The sequence below is a fragment of the Struthio camelus genome, chromosome 18 (assembly GCF_040807025.1).
Source record: "Struthio camelus isolate bStrCam1 chromosome 18, bStrCam1.hap1, whole genome shotgun sequence".
NCBI classification, from domain to species: Eukaryota; Metazoa; Chordata; class Aves; order Struthioniformes; family Struthionidae; genus Struthio; species Struthio camelus.
This window is the reverse complement of record NC_090959.1, coordinates 8,051,098-8,074,075: the sequence shown is the minus strand read 5'-3', so window position 1 is coordinate 8,074,075 and position 22,978 is coordinate 8,051,098. Positions and strand designations below refer to the sequence as shown.

The following is a 22,978-nucleotide window of genomic DNA, read 5'->3' as shown; positions in this document are numbered from 1 at the left end:
GTAGTGGCAGGGAAGGCGGATGGGATGCACTTGTGGAGTGAAATTGCCCAGAAGCAAAGCACAGCCACTCACTTTGCAGTGAAAAGCTTTATCATCTCCGCACAGATTACTGGGGCTAAAAATAGCTTCAGCTCAAAGTAAACAGTTTTTGAGAGTGCTCTGCCCTGCTGGCACGTCAGCCCTGCGCTGAGCTGCTTTGCCAGAGCATCCGAAGTGGCCCGTTCAGGCTGCGCACGTCCGCCCGTTCCCAGTGCTGCCGCGCCGTGAGAGCTCTCCACAGTCAGACTTCACCGTTAGACCCTGGCCATCAGTAAAGGTGACCCCTGAGATCATTTACTAAGGAGTTTAGCCTCATTACAGGCTTTTTTGCATTTCACTTGTTGATGAACCTTTCCAGATTAACAACTTCTGTAAAAAGTGAATTGGTCTGAACATCAAATATTTCATTCAGACATATTGATACCCGCTGTCTCTTCCTTAATCCACGACAAACGGTGTCCATTCTTTTGGATTTGGGACAGTGAAAAGAGTAGTTTGTCACTAAAGCTGCTTTTTTCAGATTCTTCTCTTCTTATGGTTCTCAGAGTGTAAGATGTTATTTGATGGCTTAAGACATCCACGCTTTCTTTAAGAAGCCCAGCAGACTGTTGAAATAAGCTATGCATTTTCTGATCAAAAGTTTATTTAAAGAATGTGTTTTCGTGGGGAGGGGGGGGGCAGGGATGGAAGTCTGGAAAAAAAAAATCAATCATCTACCACATTTTTTCCATGTCTATTTTTCACCATTCCATATCTCCTTGCAATTTTGATCATATCAAGTGACAAATGTAGTTAGGGCACAGCTCTGCGCCTGGGAAATTTAGTGGAATGCTTCATTTATATGAGAAGGCATAATAATATAACCAGAGAGCTATTGCAATGCTGCTCTAACAATGGCAGCACTAGCTTCTCAGGGAAACTAGGCTCAGCCTGCACAACGTTCAGGTCAGAATCAGGTCAGTTCTTCCTGAAATGACAGATTGTCTCCTTGTGCTTCGGAGGTTCCTGGACACTTGTGTTGTTTGTTTTTCTTGCTGGAACACGCAGTGCACAATCAAGCACCGTCGCGCTGCTCTGTGGATTGTTTTCTTGACATTATCACCCTTAGGGATTCTCTCACCTAATGTTGACACTTGTTCTAAAAGATTGCTCTGACTTTGCCTTTCCTCCTTTTGGTCACAAGCTAAAGGGCAACAGTCAGTCCAGGGGCTTTCTTGTGGTGCTGGTCTCCAACCCCGTTCTCTGATGCAGAGCATCGAAGAGCTGAACAAAAATCCCTGCAGCTCCCTGCAGACCAACTGCATAGCCCGCAGCAGGCAGAAGCAACATAACAGAGCAAAACCGAACCCCCTGTTGGCCAGAGTGGCAATGCCATTAACAGCCATCCTAGACCATGCAGGAAAGCACAGCATAAAGCAGCTGGATGCAAAAAACGGCAAAAACAGCACCAAAGGCAAGCATATTAGTCAACTGGAGTAAAAAGCATAGAAAAGTACACAAAGCCATTAAAGGTTGATTGTGGCTTTAGTTGAGCTGGTCCGCTCAACCCTATAATATAATCTATCATTCAGTGCCTAGCATGCCAGGCATTTATAATGTGTTCTCATTATGGTGGGATAGGAACAGCATTTATTCATTTATTTATAGTCGGTACCACAGGATGAATGTCTTGGGGTCTCTGGGACACCAAAGTTTCCTACATCCTATAGGAAGCAATAGGACAAGAGACGGTGAACCTGAGAATTAGCTAGAAATTAGGGTGGATTTCCTGAGAAAAATGTCAACTTTCCTTTAAAAATAATAAGAATAAATACATTGAACACCATACATTTTTATCCTAACGTGTTAAGATTTCAGAGAAACTGAAAACATTTTGGCATCTCAGGACTTTCTTCCTTGCAGGAAAAAGGTACATTCTGTGGAAAATAGTTTCATCCCAAGCTGCATTTTTCTACTTAAAAAGAGTTTTGATGGAAAATATTTGACCAGTCCTTGTGGAGATAGTCTTAGATGAGGAGGTCACTGTAAGGACACATGAGTGCATGGAAGAAAGGAAGGACCCTTCTGACAGGGTTGCTCCCAGGACCAGATACACAGGATCAGGAGGTCTGAATATGATATATAGTTAAGAAAAATCTTATTTAAAAAGCAAAGTTAGTACACCATGCTCCAGGATTTCTGAAGTGCTTTGTTACTATCATTGCTATACAGCGCATGCATTGCATCATTTGGTCTGAAAACGTCTGGGTTGCTGTTGTGGTAGGCATTTGTATCCTTACAAGCCCATGACAACATTTGGCCTTCAGACCCTGCAGTCTAAGTGTTAGTTTAAAAGCTTTTGTCTTCTGGATTTCTTTCAAATATGAGTTGGAATAAACACAAAAGCTTCAGCCTTTGCTGGATCAGCTGAGCAATCTCCTGAGGCTACGGTCTGGAGAGCTGATATCTTGGCATAGTGTGGCAGAGCCCTCCTCCATCAGTTGCGTCCCTAATGAAGACAGGCAGCACTTTGTGCTCTGCGGTGAAGTGCTTACTGTTACATTCAGGTAGGTAATAATGCATGACTCAAAAGTACCAGAGAGATTAGTTTCTGTCAAACGATACATCTCTGAAAATCAAACTGGCTTCCTGGTGCCTGTTTTGAAACAAAATAGAATGGAATCGAGAGACAGAGCTAGTCAGGTCAGTTTGGGGCTCACAGGCTACACTGAGCATGAGTATGTTGTGCTTTATTGAGGTCTTTTCCCCTTCCTCAGTGCCTCGTTATAGTCATCAGGGCGTTTCCTGCACTGCCGCTTCTTTTGTTGGCATTTTTTTCTTTCTTCTGGCACGTGATGGCAGGGAGCGTGAGTATATATCACAATGAGCAGCTCATTTTCTGGTGTACACAAACAGAGTCTCTCACTGGCAGAGGCGACCACCAAGGGAGGTGGAGCAGGTCCAGCTTAGCAGCCCGGCCTGGGGTGGAGGGAGAATGCTGGTTCTCTTAGCCAGCTTGGAGGCAGATGGCAAGCCTGGGGCTGAATGACTCCAAGGCCCATCTGCCATGCAAGAGCTGCAGGATGAGAGAAATCCTGGTTTTATATCTGTCTTCTGCTCAGCAAGATGGCTGGTTGGGAGAGCCAAGTTCTCGCAGCTCAGATCGCTCACTTTGCACGCAGCCCAATGGAAAAGCTCCCATGGCTCTAGTGGGGATTGAATCAGGTCCTTTGCAAATATCCTTCACGCTCCCCATTTGAGCCATGTCCACTTATTGTCCCCTTTACAAGGTTGTGGCTCGTGTCCTTACAGCAGGGATGGGCTGTGTCTTGCAATCTCCAGGCAAAGCAATTAGCATTAAGGGGCCCTGGTTCCAACTGCAGCATTTGGGCAGTAGCAAACCATATATAAACAGTAATGTCTTTCTCATTTGAGTATTCACGCACCTCTCCACCGTGCTGTTAAGGCTATGTAGGAGCGTGGGCCAGGAGGAAGAGTAGAGAGACAGCGCTGCAGTCAGCTTGTTCCTTTGCTGTCAGTCACCTGGTGTTGCCTCCAAGGCTGACAGGACTTAGGGAGGTCGATGCCGCAGAGAGGAACGTTCCTGGGCCTCTGATATGGACGAAAGCAGCCAAAACTGCCTCTGCTCGTGGAACGGCCCAGATCTCGCTGAGGGCCCCCAGGCTCTGCCTCGCAGCAGCCTGAACGCAAAGATAGGTGCTCAATACACAGTATTGGCTTGCCCTAACCGCCTTCCCCCCTGTTAAATTTGGGTGCAGTGCTGACACCAGCTCTGCATCTCACCCCCAAACAAGGGGTTTGGGGCAGGGGCAGATGACCCGAAGCACGCGTGGCTTTTATGGAGCATATCACATCCTGCGGGACTCTACGGAGCAAAAGGCGCCCTCAATCTTGGACACGAAGCTATTTTTCTGCGCGGCGCTTCCCCTGCCTTCTGCCCGGTAAGGCTGGGCATGCTGCACGGGGAGCGAGGGTGCCTTTGGGGCCCTGCTGGACGGGCTCAAGACCGGGGCGCAGCCGAGGAGCGACACAAGGCCGCAGCTAACAGGTGGAGCCGCCGAGGGGGCAGGGGGGCCGCTCCAGCCGCCGCCGCAAGAAGGAAGCATCTTGCATCTTGCAACAAAAGCGCCAGTGCTGAAAACCGAAGGAAGGATGTTTGGGCACACGCAGCTGCCGGGAGATGAGGTTACAAGGCGAAGCTAAACAAAGACCTCCGCGAGAAGGAAATCGATCCCTCCTGCCTGCTGTAAGGTAGAAGCCGAGCAGTAGCTGCTTGACATCATCAGGATGAGCGTTGGATTACAGCAGGCAGGGACTCGCCGGGCGGGCGAGAGCAGGAGAACACGCCCCTCGGCCCCAGAAGTGCAACTTCATCTAGCAGCTCTTAGGACGAGGAAACTGTTAAAGTCTGAACCTGGCCGCCACTAAGCCGGCCGCCTCGGCTGCTTGCCGCACCAGGCAGATAACGCTCCGCGGGTTGCTCCGAGCCCCGGTTTCTTTGTTAGCGCCGCCGCTTCGTAACTCGGGATTCAGGAGGCAGCCGGAGCCTCGGTCTGCGTGTAAGTAGAGCCGCCGGCTCCGCGGCGAGGGCAGGCGCGGGGGACGCGGCTGCGGGGCCGGGCAGCGCCGCTGGCAGGTGCCGCTCCGCCCGCCCGGGCCCGACCTACCGGCGGCGCGGCCGGGAGCCCCGGCGCGGCCGCTGCAGCCGGCGGTTCGCCGACAGGGGCTGGTGAACTTTCGCCTGACCGGCTGCGAACAGCGAGACTTTTTTGCTGCCCGCAAACCCTAGCTTGGAAACTAAGCCGAATGCCGGTTTTTTTCCCCCCCCCCCGCCGTTTGTAGGGTGAGCCGAGGGAGGTGGCCACCGTTTCGCTTGGCAAAGAAGCGTAGTTGGGGACTTGCTGCGAAGGGGAAGCGGAGAGAGCGGATTCAGAGCTTAGAAATCGCGGTGGAGCGTGGATTTCTGACCCCGGTGGGGATTTGTGGCCCCAATTCTGACATTTGCCCATTTGTTTTGGGAAACTAACCAGACAAAATGCCTTACAACATAAGGGGCGCTTCTGTTTTTCATACAAAAAAATGCCAGTCTGATATAGCCGGGTGGCCTCTGTGCCTGGAGCGCTTTCTGCGTGGGGCTGCGATGGGAGCTTGCTATGCTGCCACACGAATCGTTCCTTCAGGATCCTTAGGAAGTGCAAAGCTCCCGAGTGCTCCTAGGCAAACCGCTGGCATGAATGGGAGTTTTGCCGTGTATGTCAGTGGAAACGGGCTCAGAGACTCTCTGGCATCCAGCTTTCCAAGTAAGTGTTTTAAAAGGCAAAGACTTGGGATAAAGAAAAAGAACAGCAGTATGGTGAGAGTCTCAGGAGGTTTGGAGAATTCCTCCACCTCTGAGCTGTGTTTCTCCTTCTCCTCTCTAGTTTCCCCCGAGTTGCTGGGAAGCGGTGGCAGCGAGCTTTTAAGTGAATGTAATGCCTTGGTCCTAAAGGGCGTTGAGGAAACATTTCCATTTGCTCAGAAGGGGTAAACGAGTCCATAAAATGAGAACCAAGTGCTGCAACCTTTTCCCCAGCAGCGATGCCCTTGGTGGCTGAGATGGTGGGACAACCTCAGAGGAGGACTTGCGAGTGTCAAATGAGAAAGGGGTAGCCACAGAGGGGATGTTGCACCACAGCAGCAGTGCGAGGGGACAGCTCCAAGCCCCCCTGCAGCCACATGGCCTGGTGGCAGGGACAAGGCAGGCAGGTGCAGCCTGGACGGCTCTAGGCTCTGCCCTGCATGCTGGTGGGGAGGCTGGCGTGCCTGATTTGGATAGCCATGAGGCACACTTTGGTTTCTCAGGCTCTGAGCTGGAAAGGGCCATCCTGCTAGTGTGTGGCCACCCAACTAGGAAATCTTCACTTTTCTGCTCTCATTAGGGACAGCGTTCAGGAAACAAGGATGCATGAGGCGCTCCTCAGTGGCCGAGTTCATTCATGCTGCAGGCATAGATTAAATGGCCATTTACAAACATGGCTACAGCAGCAAGGCTTAAAATATCTTGAGCACAGAACAGGGCACCCCGGTTCCTTCAGACAGAGCTCCGCAGGGACATGCTGGTTTTCCATGCCATCATTTTCAAGGACACTTTCCAGAGTGAAGACTCAGATGCCTGAAAGAACTGAAAACCATTAAAATACGGTAGATATGCTCCCACCATGGGTAGCTTGAGTGGAGACCTTAAAACCCAAGAATGTTCATAGACATACGTTTTCCAACCACTCGTCTTTGTAGTCAGTGGCCATTTCTAACTAGGTGTAAAGTCACATAAGGAGCTAGAGTGTGTGGTTTTGCATATTTTCCTTTTTTATTTTCTTATTCCAAAGAAGGGTAGATCTACTTTTGAGCCTGCTCAGAGCAGTATACACAGGCATACAACCTTCACCTCAAAAATATAACTATGAAAAATCTTTTCCAAGTTGCTAACATTTCCTGGACCTCCTACATTTCAGGGCTGGTTATGGCAGGATTCTGCCATGTGTTAAACCCTCCAGCTTGAATGGGCAGTCCATCTGCTATTTTATAGACAGAAACTAGACAGACCGAATTCTTTTCCTGGGGTCATACAGGTCTGTGGCAGAATCAGGGGCTGAAGCTCCAGCTCCATGTTCAAGAAGGAACATGAGAAGCCATGACCCCGCTTTTTGTTTGCCTTTCTATGCTTCCCTGCTCTGATCCTCTCCCATTTTCACATTCAAAGCCTGGATCCAGCAGTTTCTCCACTACTAAGGGTTTCTTTAGTGTGACAAAAGCCATATTTTACAGGCGCTGCTTCAGAGGACCCAAGACAAGCCATTCAACACAGTATGCATTTCTGAGGCAGAACGTGAGAAAAAAAATGTGCTTCCAATACTCTAATCCATGACTAGAGAAAGCCAAGTCATAAAGGGAGCTGCTACCAGCAGCTTACCAGTATGAGCCAGAGATGGAAACTAACTGGGAGCACTAGGCTATGGCATGCACTTTGTCCTCAGCTACTCGAGACAGAAGATACAAATAGGTAGAGAAACCGTTCTAGGACTCAGCACGAGACCTGTAGTGCAAGAGCAGGAAGAGCAGCCCTGTTGGACTACGAACTATTTATTCCCCTGTTGCAAAATGTTTGCTCCGTTTCAGCCTGCAAGGATACGTACTTTTGCACCACTGGTTTCTGGTTTGCGCTGCAAATTCCTACATTCTTCCCTTCCCAGCAAAGCCCTGTAGAAGCATGGTGCTCTTTGTGTCACTTCTCCATGCCTGCTTTCATGCAGACGTACTACTGGTCACAAGCCATAGCCTCGGGAACTCCCAGGCAAGCGCTGAAATGCCAACATTTGTTGATATTTGCAATGATGTAATAGGCTACACTTATCCCCATTGGAGTGTCATCAACTTTACTGGAATTACTGTTTCCTCAACATGTAATTAATTTCATTGCCACTAGATATCCCTGGAACTAAGACGTCTGAAGGCATTTTAAATAGATGTAAGGTACTTATCTGGGTAATAAAACTACTCTGGTTATAATTAAGATATTGTTTTCTTAAGGATTATAAAACCTTCTATTTCAGGGCAATTAGTAACTGATGAAAAATGTCCCATTACAATTGCAAGTTTGCTAGCACCTCTGAGGCCAAGGATGCCAGCTATTGTTTTGTAGACAGGATACTAAATGAGACAGTCTTCTAGTCTGCTCCGAGAGGACAATTCTCATTCTAATCAGCGATGCATTTGGCCTGTTGTTTACCCATGAGTCAAGAGATATGAGGATGACCTTCTCTGCCACCATAAACTTGGTTGAAACCAAAGAGGATTTCCTTTTTGGATCAAAAGCAGCATAATGACGTCTGTCATATAGAACACTGTTGAATTCTGCCCATTCTGGGTCTTTTGGAACATGCAGTCATTTTGAAACAATGCTAGAAGCACTGCATTCATTTGATATGTTTGTTCCTTTTGGGCAACTGTTGCTGAAAATGGAAGGAATGAACCCAAAATGATGTATATTTTGCTGATGACAATGCCCTTGTAATTCTTTCCTGATCGGGTATGGATGCTTAGCTATCCAACATATGTTTCCACAGAAGTCTGTCCTCAAATAATCCATGGTACCTTGATGGGTTATAGGACCAGATTAGGAAAAGTAAATTGTTCTTTAACAAGTCATGCTTGCCCATCCTTAGTCACATTGCACAGACTAAACCACCTCAGCACCCTTAAACCCCATGTGTGAGAAGTTGCCTAGCCAAAGCCTTCACGCAGAGGCACCTTCACAGCTCTGCCCATTGCAGCTGGAGCCACAGGGCCAGGCCTGCCCAGGGTGGTCTGGGGAGCTTTTGGGGATGGAGCAAGGTGCTCACCCTGTCACTTTTGCAGACACAGGGACTCCAAATCCTCAGGCTGGGGCTGTGGGGAGAAACATCTATCTGGAGCCAGGGCTGCAGGGTTGGAAGGTCAACACCAGTTGACCTGTTGTTGAAGAGTTTCCCTCTTGAGTCCCCTCCTTTGAGGGACAGCAGGGTTTTCCCCTCACATCTCATCAGCAGCAGGCTCGCTGAGGGACGACTCTTCCTCTTCTGGTTCAGAGCATCTTTGTTCCAATTTAATTTAAGCCTCTCTTGGCACAGGACTATATATTTTGAGATGACTTCCCCCCGCCCCAGTAAATTTGAGATGCTGGAGGTTTAACTGTTTCAGCTGCTTAACATAAGAGCCAGGGGAGGCAAGAATGTGAAGGAGGAAAATAAAGAATCATGGATTGTCAAAGCTGACTTCCTTCCTTCCAGCTTTTGTTTGCCTTGTTTGAGCCCTAGAAGGGCTATACATATTCCCAGAGTTGTGGGAATCCTGTTTCCTTTCCTGTCTGGTGTTTCCAATGAGCACTTCACTGTAAATGCAGTAAACACTGTAACAAAAGCATATTGTTCAATCCTTGTGTCTTTGTTTGGACATTGTCACAATCATAATTAGTATTTTCCACTTCTGTAGGCCTGTCATCTGCAGATCTTAAAGTGCTTTACAAATATTTGAAACATCTAGTGAGGGAAGCAAGTATTAATAGCTCCATTTAACAGATGGGGAAACAGACACACAGAAGCAGCAAGTGCCCTGTCCTTGAAGCGGGGACAGAGCCAACAAGGAATATTCGGCTCCTGCAACCAGGCATTTTTGAAATCCCGTCAAAAATAAAGAGAAACGCCCTGGATCTGTCCTGGTTTGGAAACGGATAGGACATAATGCCAGAGGGGTACACTACACTGATGGACTAGACAGAAAAATTGTTGAGCTATTTACTGCTTATGCTATTAAACAGTTAATTTCTTGCTTTCTCTTCTGCTAATATTTGTTCCTGGGACAAAGTGGGAAAAAAAACAGTCCAAGATGTTCCAAAAAGTCTGAAAGCTGAAACAGCTGCTAAAATAAGCGAGTGTCTTGCTGGCTGGGCTCTTCAGGTCAGGAGATTGCGATTCACCCCCAGATGTTAAGGCCACAGAGGAAACGTCTCTGAGCAGGGTTTGGGGACAAAATGCACAGCTGTACACAAACAGCAAAGAAACCCAAGTAACGTAAGATAAACTAAGCAAGGCAACTAAAAGTACCGATCGAACTTCCCCTCGTGTCTCAAAGAGCCAGACATGGAAATTTCACTTCTTTAAATGCCAACGTAGCTGCCAACCATTATTTGTTAATGTTCTCATCACAGCTGCCGACTCCTCCAAGCCTGCCGGAGGTCTGGACTAGAGGAAGTGAGTTGCTTCAGTTCTCCCCAGCACACCCAAATGAAGTTAACAAAAGGAGAAGTAAAACCAAAGACAGAACTTTGGTGAAAGCCAGGCTTCTCGCAAACTTCATTTGTTTTTGGACCTTAACAGGCCAAATCACTAGCAGTGCAAATCCTCCTGAGAACGTGCCTCAAACACCTGCTGTGCCCCAGAGTCCTGCAGTTCTCGTCTCCGTGCTCACCAAGCCCCGCTTCTGCTAAGCCTCCTGGGCAAAGCCCTGCCAGGCCCCACGTTCCCTTTGCTGTTACACTCAGACAGCTGAAAAAGAAGCTGCGCTTCATGCTCCCAAACAAAAACACGGACAACGTTCTTACATTTATTTTCTTTTCCATCCCCAGAAGCTGCTGCCCTGCTGTGTATGAAGCTTAATTGAAGTCATGTCCAGAAGGAAAGTCAACTAAATCAGGTAGGGATTCGCGCTGCAGACTGGTGTGATTTTTATTTACAGGGAAATATTATATATACAGGAAAGGGGTTTTTCCTTCCCGTTTTGCAAAAAGTCATTTGACCTCCCCTTGTATTCTGAATTACTAGTTGCTAGAAAGCTACCCAGAGCTCAGAGGAAACGAACATCCGCAATTCTGCTGTAATGACTTTCCTGCTGTATTTTCTCTACCTCATGGCAATGTGCTTATATACAAGACCATGTCGCAATGTTGACTCTAAAGGCAGCCACTAACATGAACCAGCAAACTGTACTACCTGCCACACACCGAGTGTGCTCTGTGCATGGCAGGAGGGAAACGCATCGTGTGCGTAGCCTGCTCTTTCTTACAGGCTGCCTCTGTGCTTGCATGGGAATACCGCTTGCCCACAGACAGACAGCCACGTCAGTGAGGTTTGCCCTGCACATAAAGTCAGCCCAGCAAGATCTGAGCAGCAGCCCACGTACTCCTATGCCCAGGCTGCTTTTCAGTAGACAAGAAAATAGCTGGCAATTCATTTTCTTGAGAGCTTCCCTTGTCCTGGAGCTATAACTCAGCAATGCCCTCTCTGGGTATTCCTGAGGTAGCTTTACAGTCACATTGCTAGAATGCCACTTCAATTCATGTCTAGGTGTCCTCTCCCCAGTGACTTACTGAGAGGGGATTTAACCTGTCTGCGGTAAGGAGCAGAAGCTGCTATCACTTAACGCAGACATACGAGACTTCTTCATCCATCATAGAAATACTCAGAGAACAGTATATGCAGGCCCAGTGACACTCTCCCTGTTCAGGTGGGGGTTTGAGTGTGTTAGCACCATCAGAGGAGCTATTGATTTAAGACAAGCTTTGGCGCCACACCAAAGGACTTAGCTTAGCCTCATCTCACTGCAAGCCTGTTTTTAACGCCAACACTTTTCGTTCCTATTGTACACAAAGCACCAATAGCAGCATCTCAGCCATTTAATCCTTGTCATAGCTCCAGAAGACAGATTCTTCCCCCCCCACCCCAACTTCCCAGGCAAACATTGCCCCTGCCCTAGGCTTTGAGGTACACTAGTGATTTTCTTCTGTGCAGTGGTGTGCAGAAACAGGTCAGACAGGCCCCAGGGAGCAGAGCTAAGCCCATTTTTGCTGATCAGCCTGCTTTATTCCCTAGTGACATTCTCAGGAGTTGCCCTGGTTATTTTTAGGACTACTGAGAGCTGCCAGGGCTCTCACACATCAGGATGTTTCATGGCTTCACTCAGCCCCTCACACTGCACCTAGTCAGAAGGATTACTTGGAAGATGAATGTGACTTTCTACAAGCTTGTACAAGCCTGAATGAGGAAGACCCAATGCAGGTGGCTATCAGCTTTATATACCCTGTGCTAAGCAGTCTCCCCCCAACTAGCTACATAGTTCTAGCTGCTGCTATAGCCTGCATAACACCTCTTCCAAGCTAAACTCTCCCTTTCCAGGCATGCAAGCGTCATGCTCACACAACAACAGAGATCAATACTTCCCCTCAGAAGACAGAGCCAAGTCAAATACAATTTACTCATTTCCCTCTTTAGCATATAAATAAAACCCTAGCCCTGCTTACTTCTACCCTTGCAGAAAGCTCTTCTCACACCCAGAAACACAGCTAGGCCATCAAGAGCCAGTCTGGCTTCTCCCCCCATTTATACATGACAAGGGCAGCTATGCTAGAAGAAAGGCTCCAGCTGTGTCTACTCCTAACTGATGTAACTTCTGCCTGCCTGGGGGGGGAGTCTGTCAGGTGAGGAGGAGGAGGTTGTGCTGTGGGTGAGAATCCCTGGGCTGAGAAGGGAGTTCAGATAGGGTTGAGAAGGTGATGGTCACTTGGGAGAACAGTGTCCTGGTGTGATCAGAAGGGCTGTGGGACTACCGAGTAGTGTCCAACCTTTGAGGTGAAACAGGGACTTTTCTTTCAGGGGCCTGAGTGATTTGAGGGAAGGCAGGAGGATCTCTGCCCAAAGGCCACCCACACCCAGAAGGGGTCCACTAAATGGCCCAGACATGATGGGAATGTCTATGCCCCTCATAAGTGGGGGGAGAAAACATGAGCCTTTCTAAAACGTTAGAGGAGCGGCTACATGAAGTGTCTGGTCTGTGGTTAGTCTGGCTTGCAAATGCAGCCACTGTTAGATCTTCCACACAGTCATCACTTTTTTCATATAAAAGGCATATTCAGATGAAAAGCCAGCTAAATAAGAAGTTGGGAGAAGGCACGGATACCTTCATGCTCCTTATGGCTTTGAAATCTACCCTCCAAGGGATGCAGGAGCCCACAACGCGTTGGCTCACAAGGAGGAAGGCGCTAAGTGGCCGTGCAGCAGCTCCCTGGAGGAATACGAGGGCTCTGGCTCACTTCTCTTCGCTGTGCAGCAGTCAGGGACCAGTGTTGACCCAGCACTAGCATGAGGCCTGGCTTTAGGAGACAAAAAGGCAGGGACAGAGATGTGCCAGCCTGCTCTATCCTAGGGCTGGCTTGGCCTGAAGGCAGCACTGAGCTGTGCCTGCGCGTGGCGGAGGCAAGGATGAGCACGCCTCACTCAGCGCTGCTGCCCCTCTGCCTGGAAGGGCCCTTCCCGGAGCTCGGCTCCGTGCCCTGCCGGAGGTGGGGAGTTCCCATGGGGCGGAAAGGCTGCTCTACCGCCTTCGCAGCTGGCACGGGCCGCCGGAGGCTACCACATCCCCCACGTCCCCCGATGTACGGCACTCATCTTGCACGTAGCAAGGGGCTGCGCTGGCTTCATCCTGTGGCTTTATCTGTCGTGGGTTCTGAGTCAGACAGTTAATTTTAACTCCCCGATGCAGATGCTTGCTCTGCCCTGCTTCCCCCAATGCCCGCTGGAGTGTGTCCCTTTCTGAGGGGTGGAGAAACTGAAGTGCCCTGATTTATTAGCACCTCAAAGCTGTGGGATGTGAAAAACAAGCTCAACCTGGGAACAAAAAACAAAAATACAACTGCTGTCACGGCAACTGTCTCCAGATGCACGAAGAGACCAATTATTTCCATTAATCAACTTAGTGAGAAGCTGCAGAAGAGGCTTAAAATGCAGCCAAGGTTGGATGCTGGGAGGAGCAGAGAGCTTCATTAAACCTTGGTTGCCAAGGGAAATTGTGGTTCCTATTATCACTGAGGATTTTGGGAGCAGACACTAAGCACCTGTCCCTAGTGGAGACGAAAGGTGATGCTGCCCCAGTGCAGGGGTAGAGGTGCCTTATGCACCCCGCGCCAGGCTGAGCCTCAGCTAGTGCAGACCAGCACAGCTGCACGGCCAGACCAGACGGATGCGTGCAGCACCAAGCACAGCCACGCTCCTGGGCGTCTGGAGCATGCTGCTGCGTGTTGCCTTTCCAAATGATTAGCTGGAGCCTTTTACCATTAATGTGAACATAACTAACAGCCTTGTGTAGTCACTGACACGCGCGTGGGGCTGGAGCCTGGTCAGCAGAGAGATCAGCACAGACTAACACTAATGAAGCTAAGCCTCTCGCCTCCCCACCTTCACCCCCAGGCCTTCCCCACTCCCCTGGGGACTGCTGTGCACATGCACGAGGGAGTCATTCTGCCCCCCGAGGCCGAGGGTTGTCCGTAATTCTGAATTCTGCTGGAGCATCTCTTGCATCAGCTGGGAGCAAGGCAATGGCCAGAAGGACCTGGAGCAGCAGGAGGTACTTTGGGACGGCAGAGATACTGGGGGCAGGGGGACAATGAGACGTGCCTGACAGCCCACCTTTACATCTCTTCAGCCACTAACTGACGGAGAGAGAGAGAAATCCTGGAAGGGCAGTGGGGTACCACTCCAACTCTGGTGGCACGAGGGGTTCCTGGTGAGCATTTTCATGCTCTTCTGCTCTGGAAAGGAGCCCTTGAACAAATGAGCTGGACACACGTGCTGAGGTGGACACACATACTCTGGCGGGAAACCATGCTTCAGCTCTCGTCCTGCTTGTTTTCTCTCCCAGCCAGGAAACCGGGGTCTCAGCAATTGGGACCATGTCAAGTCTGACAAATACCACCACATCCCCCCATTTCGGAGGATATATGCCCACTAGGAAAGCAGGCAGCTGTGTGCCTGGGTCAGCGTAGACCAGTCTGTGACCAGCCTTACCAACGCTTTTCACGTATATAACGGCTAGGAAGACTGGGCTCCACACAGGGCTTCTGCAGCTTCAGCTTGGCTTCTGGCTGTGGCTCTAAGCTCAAGTGCGTGGGGGTCTTGGGCCATAGCTAGGCCTTGAAAACACGCGCACAGTGCTACCGGCGCTCTCCAGGCCTGGCCCAGAGCCCTCCTTCTTTGATGCGCACTCACTCACGCTTGTTCCCAGACAAGAGCTAGTGGAAAATTTGCTGAAATTCCAGCTGGAAGTTGTCAGACAGTTGGTGGAAACCCCCTGACCTCAAGTGCTGGCTTCCGCCCTGCCTGACTTTTTTTTTCTCCTGCCTGGATGAGACTCTGCCAGCAGGGAACCTCACAGCGGACCCACAGGGAGCACAGAAGTCCTGGTGCTCCCGTCTCTGTGCTCTACCAGGCCCCCCCTGCAGTAAACCCTCTTACACTGTAAATATTTTAAAAGCCCAGCAGGGCTGTTGAGTATGTTTTGCTGTTGTTATGGATCTGGCCCCGGTAGGAGAGGTCTAATAATAGCGACCGTGCCGGGGAATGAAAGGGCAAGGGGAGCTTAGCACGAGGCGGAGAGCTCGGGTACAGCCGTACCGCTGTATGCCTGTCCCTGCAGCTCAGCAGTAACGGGGCGAGAAGCAGCATACGACGCCTGAGCCGAAGCAGGCGGTCCTAACCCTGTGCCCCTTGAGAACCGTGTCCTGATGTGGTGCAGAAAGGCACCCCGGACAGGCAGTAGAGGCCTCGCGGCTTTACCCTCCCGGGTGCCAGCAGGCCGGAGGAGAGCCCCCTCCGCAGCCCTGCAAGCGCGGCCCCTTCCCCTCAGCCCCGCAGCCGCCGCCCTCCGGCGAGCCCTTCCTCTTGGTTTCTGCGCCTCGCGCGCCCAGCGGCCCGGCAGGCCCGGGGCGGCTCCGGCGGGGGCCGCGGCTCCCCCAGCCCCGGCGGCGGCGGGCCGCCAGCCCCCGGCGGCCCAGAACGCCGCGCCAGGCCGGGCCCCGGGGCGGTTGGCTGCCAACTGCCGGGGCGGCCCGGGGCCCCCGGCACGTCAGCCCGCCACAGCTCCTGCCGCCCCGGCGCCTCTCGGGGCTCAGCACCGCCGCCGCGCCGGTAGCGACCCCGCGGGGAGACGGCAGCCTGGGCGCCGCTCTGCCCTTCGCCCGTGGAGCAAAGCAGCCCTGCAGCCGCTCTCGCTTGCCCCCCACCGCGGGACGGGACGGGGGGGGGTCACCCTATCGCCCCAGAGTAAACGGGGAGGCGGGGGGGAGGCGGAGGTTACTCGGACCTGTGTGTCCGTCGCTACGGAGGGGAAGTGGGGAATCAAGATCGAGGGGCAATCCCCCTGTCTGTAGAGGAAAGCAGGGCGGCGCCAGGGGATGATCCAGGCCTGGCTCGGCGGGGAAATCGGCGGCTGAGCTTAACCTCCGAACCTGCCGCCCGACTGCAGCGACGGCGCTGCGCTGGCTGCCCTACGGGGCGGGAATGTCCAAGCACGAGGCTAAACTGCCTTTCGCCAGGACGTGCCGCAGGTGCCACGCAGAGACGAACAGATCTTCCTCTGACACCCAGGGCCTTTGCCTCCGCTGCCAAGCCGGGTTAGATGGCGAGCGAAAGCCTGAGGAGGGCAGGAGGTAAGCGAGGCGGGCTAGAAAGGCAGAGCGAAGGAGGCGGCGGAGGGAACGGGGGCCGCGTGCAGCAAAGCGGTGCTGCCCGCCCGTAGCCAGTGTCGGTGTGTGCCCGTTAGCAGCTCTTCCTTGCCCTAAACAGCCTACGGGTTAACCTAGGCAGGAGGCCGCGGACCAGGGGCGGGTGAAACACCACGCAAAGGCGCTCCTTGAAGCGGCAGTCTAGGGCTGAGCGCGACCGTAAAATCCATCAGATCCCGCCAAATTAGACCCGGGCTCCTGGCTTGCGTCAGGGGCTTTACGGTCGCTCTGCGGGCACGCAGCTCTAGGCTGAGTTTCAGCCTCCCATGACGTTTCCGGGTCCATCCCTTACGTTATTTGCGGTAAGCGTTTGCTCTTCGCCGCTGGGCCTGGGGACTGCCTCGCGGAGAAGCAGGGAAGAGGGGGAACAGGAATTAACTGGCAAGTCGTGAGGTGGACGGAGAGCAGCGCGGAGTTGACTCAAAGGAAATGCCCTAGTTTCTGGCTCTCTTGCACACCAAAACGCGGCAGAACCCTTTAACCACCTGCCAGACACCTCCTTAATGGGTAAAATGCAGCCCCAGCGTGCCCCAATAGGGCTAGTGCATCTAAGCCACAAAATTTCAGAGCCCGAAAGCAGAGGCAGCTGCTCCTTCAGCTGCTGCACGAGTTCCTTAAAATACGACCGCCGGCCCAGCGGAGGTCCAACAATAAAAACTGCTTCGAGAGCCAAGTCCAAGCCAGTGGAACTAAGATTATTACAACTCTAGATTTTCTATTTCATTCCAGTCCTCATAAAACACTACAGAAAAATAAGCACAGACCAAGCAGCAGGTTTGGCAGAGCAAGATTGTTTCAGCGAGGCGAGCGAGCAAAGAAGGTGCCCTGGAAACACTTGCGTGCTGCATTTTAATGGGCTGCTAAACGCGAATGTGCACTTACTCCGGGAACGCCTGGCGAGAGCTTGCAGGTTCCTCCCTCCCCTGTCGGCCCTCAGGAATATGAAAAACAGAAGGTGAGGAGCCAGCTGGTGACACACGGCACTTTCTGCGCACCGCTGCCACTGCAAAATGACTGTCCACGGTGACGCAGTTTCAAATTGAACTACGTGAGTAAGAGTTGGCTCCTTTCTTGTCACTGACATGCTAAAAGATGTTTCCACTGACTAAAACCTACTGATCTGTTTTGCACCTGCCTGGAAACATGGACATGTTTTTTGAAAAAATCAAGTCTTACACAGAAAATTGAGGTGACAACTCCCACCACCTGCTCAGTGCAATGGTTTCCCTGTGACAGGAAGGCCAGACCCTCTGCCAGCAGGGCAGAGACCTGCCTGCCAGACTTTTGGGGGCTGCCCGCCTTGAAAATCCCCTAGGAATTGCACAAATTCGATAGCTGCGCTCAAAATCCCCCCTCTCCATCTCTTCGCAGTGGGATCCTACGGCACAAACTACCTAGCAATGGAAAATAAATCAAATGCGCCATCTCCTGGCCAGCACCCAGCAGAGCTTGAAACCAAACCCGCACACACCAGGACATGCTTCTGCAGACGTATTCATTCATTTATTTATTTATTTTATTTATTTATTTTTACAAAGGTCCACCAAGTAACACTGGGAAACGGCTGCATCCCGTGGACTTGTCGGCTCCTGCCCCCAATTTATGGAGTCCATCCTTAAACCCAGGCAGTGCAGCCCCGGTGCAAAGGCAGGAGGGCCCCTGAGCAGCCCACGTCTGAACGGGCTGCACCTCACAGTTTGTGGAGATGAACGGACGTTTGTGTGACTCACTCTTGCAGAAGCTTCCTAATTTCAGTGTGACATTTCTCTGGCAGCTACTGCACAGCTCTTGAGGCAACGGGGATGCCCGGGGAGCGGTAGGAGGCAGGCCGACCACGGGCACGCTCTAATACGGAGCCGAGATGTTGAAGTCGCAGGCTTTCCCAGGCTCTCCTCTCCCCTGTTCAGTCTGAAGGTTAATTAATGCTTGTATATTCATTTCCTCTGCCCCCTCCAATTTTGGTTTCAGCTGTAGACACATCAGCGTTGCTAAGCGTGCAACCAAAAAAAGACTCAGAGCAGCTGCAGAGGGTCAACAGCCTCTGGGTCCCGAGGAGCTGAGAGCAAGACTTGGCAAGGAGTGACAGATGCTCATCCTGTCACAGGGAAAGGCACTTCGCTCGCTGAGGACAGCCAGCTTGCCACATCCAGGCTGGGCGCCTTTTCCCAGGAAGGACAGGCCTGCCGGAGAAAGAAGGATGAAGGAAAGAACAACAGCTGGGATCTCTTTCTGGGGTGAAGAACGCAGCTCTTCCCCTTGCTCATCTGAGCATGTGTTAGACAGATGCTGAGCCCGGGGAGGAGGGGGACCTTTGCAAGGCTAGATTTCAAGAAGCAAGTTCTCTGGGAAGGTCTGCAGTGGGCCAAGTCCCACAGCCTACCAGTGAGCCAAAGCTGGCGCTCCCTGAGCTAGTGTTAGCACCAAGAGAGGAGACCCAGAAGCTGCTGAAACATACTGGATTTATGAAGGTTTGAGGGTACTGCACCCTGCTAAATCTCAGAAAAAGGAGAGATTTTTACCTCTTTTTATCTTGGCTTATCACGTCTTCTCCATCATTTTCTTTCTACTGTCATAACGTGAGTGAGGTTGCTGCGTGGCTGCTCCACAAGCTGTGGGTCTGGTTTCTTGTGTTCAGTGCAAGCCCTGGAGGGAAGGAGAAGTTGGCTCTGGTTCTTCGTGCAGCTCTGAAGTGATACCGGAGTAGCACTAGTGGCTTCTAACTTCCACCATCCCTGTGGCACCAAGCAGCTGTCCCAGCATCTGTAAATAAGTGTCTGAGAGAGGTGCTTCAGCCGAGACTGGCCACTCCTCTGCTCGCTAAATCCATATCCAAAGCTTGTTGGTAATCTGCGCAAAGAGCCCGGCTCGTGCTGGAACTGGAGGGCTCTCCACTTCCACACTGTGAGCAAGTCATTTCTGCTGGTGTAGGACGAGGTTGTCAGATGGGAGCCCAGGCTCAGAGTGTGCTGATGGGACCACCCCAGCTTCGGGGAGGGATTTGGGGCTTACCAACACCTTCAGGCCAGGTCGGCCGATAGTGGCGTGCAGGCACCACGCTGTGCACTCCACTCACGGAGCTCTCCAGTCCCCATGGTGCAGCTTTTCCCGCTGGCAGGAGCTAAGACTTAGAGGGAAGGATATACTTGCAAAGCTGAAGGTAAAAGCTCTGCAAGGAGCAGCCAGTTTTTAGCCCTGTTCCTTTAACATCTCATCAGTCAGGAGTTTCACAATTGTTTTCCAGTTTTCAAGCCCAAGAAACATTGCTTCATAGCCTCCCCAGGCCGCAGGGATGCTTGGATTGACAGACGCAAGCCCGCTGCTGCCAAAGGCTCCCTGAGCCTGCGAGTTTGCAGAAGTTGCTACCGGGGCAGTGTCGCCGGTGTGGGCTCAGCCCTGCTGAGCGTGACGCCTGCCTGCTCTCCAAGGACAAACGCAGGAGAGCAGGTCGAGGCCAGCACATGCCCTACACGGGGCTGTCCCTACCCTGAGGGGCAACAAGCAAGCGCAGTTGCAGTCTGAGAGTTACCTCTTTTTGTGTGTCTAACTCCCAGCAGGGAGCAGTGTGAACACAGCAGATTTCCCAGGTTGGAGAAGCAACATTAAGCAGGGTTCGTAAAGGAGCTGAACGAATTTCTCAGCCTCCAGCAGAACATTAACCCCACAATACAAAAGCAGTGAATGGCAAGAAGTTGAATTTTTTTCTTTAGACACCAGCATGTTTCTCATCAGAACCTTTTCCAAGCATTCACAGCATCAGCGGTTAAGGATATTCTTTACAGTGGGGAAAATCAGAGATAAGAAAACTATTAATCTCCAACTTCCATGCAAATAAACAAAGTGCCTTGCAAACATGGGAAGGAATGAAGAGCACCAGATTTCCAATGCAAAGGCAGCATGTGATAACTAGCTCTGTGCCTGGGAGCCAAGATGCTGCTGATATGTTCCCAAAGCTGCTGAGATCCCTGCACGGTCTGTACTGTACAAATGCTGGCAAGTTAAACCATCAACTAAAATGAATCCCAACAACATCAATACCAATCAGGCTGGAAGAAGAGTTGGCTCGCAGCGTTACTCGCAGGGCTGCGAGTGGCCATTCTAACCCTTTCTTTGCGCTTGGCACAGAAACGAGCCTAGGGTGAAGGGATCCAAAACCGCACAGAAAGTTTGTTTTTCACGTGGTAGTGCTTGTCGCAAAGCAGTTTAACTGACCCCTTTTTCAGTTAGGTACATGCATCTGACAAATACACCAGCTGAGGTCAGTAGTGATTCAAAGCCCAAGAACTATAAAATACTCATCTGCTCCTAGAGCTTTCACACTGGTATCCGCTTGAGGCCCTGATCATTTCTCATCACATATTCAGGCTGCCTCAACCCTCCCAGCCCGAGAGCAAAGAGCCAAAATTGGCTTCTGTTCAAAGCTCCTGTGGCAGTTTGAGGAAGAATGGGGGCTTAGGGCAATGCTGACATCAAACTGGGACTTGAGGCTTTGAAATCCAGACAGCCTCCATCCCCTCCTCAGTGCTGGGGAAACCGCCTGCCTCAGCACAACCGTTAGTCATTTCTCAGGAAACGCCCCTAGGATTTCAGTTTTGCTACCACCCCTGCTCGAAAGTGAGGGTGAGGGCAGCGCTGTGCCTTTAACCCAGGGCAGCTGGGCACGAGGAGCGAGAAATGAAACGCCAGGGAAAGGCTCGCGTGCCAGCGAGCCGGGTGCTGCTGTCGGAGCAGGGCAGCAGGAAGGACAGGGCGCCGCAGCAAACTCGTGTCTCGTTTACTCCGTCTCCGCTGACTTACTGCAAGAACAAAGCTGGCGGCAGCAGAGCGATTGCTTTTTCTGTAGAAAAGGCCCTGGCTGCTGCTGTGACCTTGCAACTCCTGAAGCAGAAGGCTAAAAACTAAACAAGAGAGACAAATGCCTTGTCTGCCTCGCTTCTGAATGGGGAAAGCAGAATAAGGGCCAGAAATGCTGCTGAGACGGATCTTTTCGACGTACCTGCTCATACCTGGCACAGTGCAGGTCACCCAACATGACACCCATGTGATCGAGTTGTTATCTGAGATTTCAGTAGCCGCTGTTCTCGGACCCAGAGCAGAATTACAGGGACTATTTTTTCATGCTGTAATTTAACTCCATAAAGTAATCTAACCTGAACAGAGCCATGACTCAAGGCTTGCCGAGCATCCTTGACCTCAGAACTGTGTTTTCTCCACAGGGATTTGCAGGCATATGGAAATGCAAGACCAGCAATGGAGGTAGAGTCCACCACATACACTGACTTTATTTCCTGTGATCGGGCTGGTCGGAGGAACGCTGTCCACGATATCCAAGGAGATGCGACTGCTATCAGCATGCGCAAGCTGACAGGGGACATAAGTGACCTCTCCATTGAAGGAGCAGGTGAGCTGCCATGGACACCAGTAAACATCTCTATCTATAAAAATGCCTTGAAACATGTTACCCTAGTTGTACCCCTTTAACGCCCATAATAGAGCCAAGCATAAATTAGAGCTCTTCTAACAGCGCAATTTGGCTAATCACTACCATGTCCTAAAGATGTTCCAGGAGCACTTACAAGTTGCATTTACAGGTTAGACAGGGTGAGCACATCCCTGCTTTGAAAGGGATTATTGTTGTAGGACTGCTGAATCCACGCACCTTGCAGTCATTTAAAATTCTTGCAGCTCCCTTACACCTCCCAGGGCTCCGTCCCAACGTCACCACCTATTCTGTTTGAGAAGTGCTTGTACCCTGGGGCCATGAAAGGAGAACCTGATACTCTTAGGCCAAATATCTGGTCACAGGAAGCTCTTCAGCTGGCAATCTGAGTAAAATCAGCCTGTAGCAATTATTGATCACTTCTGTCCTCAGCCGAGTGTAACCGTACTTTCTTCCCAATCCTCCCTTCTGCAGAAAGCCAAGCAGATGCCACTTCTTCCGAGAAGGACCCTGGAGCAAGACCAAAGGGGCAAGACAACAGCCCCTCCCCATGAGGGCATGCAGGGGGTGGGATGGGGTAGGAGGAGGGACTTGCTGTAGACCTTAAACAAGAATTTACTATTGAATCTGCAGACGAAAGCCAACATGGAAGCACAAGTTCTCTGTCAAATGCCGCTGCTGCAACCGTTTGGTTCAGAGAGCTGCAGGATGCTGTGCAAGGACTGGCACCTCCAAAAGACTTCTGCTCCCACCCCTAACAACTTAGAACAACACTGCAGTGGTTGTAGTGGTATGAGCCATTCTCAAGATGCCTTAGCTGCAATTTTCCTCTATAGGAAAACACAATTTCAGTAATAATACACACAGACTTTCCTGTCCAAGGTACCTTCTTACTTCGTAAATTTAGACTATTATTTATTCTCTATTTCCATAGATTAGGAGCTTAGACTTTTGGGGTTTTCTAAGCATCACCCTCATTCTGCATCTTAGATCTGAACTGGCCTCTGGACTGTCCGCGTAGCCCCTAGTCACGGTGGGCAGTGGGGAAGGGACCCGGCCAGTCCCACAGTGTTCATGTCAAGCACCACTCACCTGTGCTGCTGCCACGTAGCGATCAGAAAAGGACCAAAGCGCGGACACGTGTGGACGAGCTCCACCTACAGACCCAGCAGCATCAGCCACAGGCATCTTTTTCTTTGGGTTTTAGCATTTTAAGGTATTGTTAAGGGGAGGGGAGAACAATTTTGCTGTTTTGACTGTTGAAATTGAGGCTTACCCATGCAAACTGTTAGCCGAGAAGTATTTATCTCTGGAAAGATCTCACACCGTTCTCTTTTAGGGTATGTTTTGTGTTAAAGATGGTTTGATAAAACTATATAAGCTGTTGGAATAAATAACACACAGCCTTCAAGTATTGAAGTTGAAGGTGTTTTTCTGCA

General features: G+C 51.0%; 1 protein-coding gene across 4 annotated transcripts; it reads left to right on the top strand.

Moving 5' to 3' along the window:
- The first annotated feature begins 4,172 nt into the window (after positions 1–4,172).
- On the top strand, positions 4,173–22,950 carry PKIG (cAMP-dependent protein kinase inhibitor gamma). Of its 4 annotated transcripts, none has more exons than XM_068911984.1 (4): positions 4,173–4,290; positions 10,178–10,245; positions 21,316–21,500; positions 22,014–22,950. In XM_068911984.1, the coding sequence occupies exons 3-4, from the start codon at positions 21,350–21,352 to the stop codon at positions 22,091–22,093; spliced, it is 231 nt and encodes a 76-aa protein (XP_068768085.1). In that variant the 5' UTR covers positions 4,173–4,290; positions 10,178–10,245; positions 21,316–21,349; the 3' UTR covers positions 22,094–22,950. The 4 variants fall into 4 exon arrangements, with proteins under 4 accessions (XP_068768085.1, XP_068768083.1, XP_068768084.1 ...); XM_068911982.1 differs by lacking the exon at positions 4,173–4,290 and adding an exon at positions 4,297–4,598; XM_068911983.1 differs by lacking the exons at positions 4,173–4,290; positions 10,178–10,245 and adding an exon at positions 15,914–16,027.
- Positions 22,951–22,978: the final 28 nt, after the last annotated feature.

What these genes read in the sequence shown, in the direction of transcription:
- PKIG (XM_068911984.1), top strand. Translation starts at nt 21,350, where the DNA reads ATGGAGGTAGAGTCCACCACATACACTGACTTTATTTCCTGTGATCGG. An exon ending in CCTCTCCATTGAAGGAGCAG is followed by an intron (nt 21,501 to 22,013) that starts GTGAGCTGCCAT and finishes TCCCTTCTGCAG; the next exon opens with AAAGCCAAGCAGATGCCACT.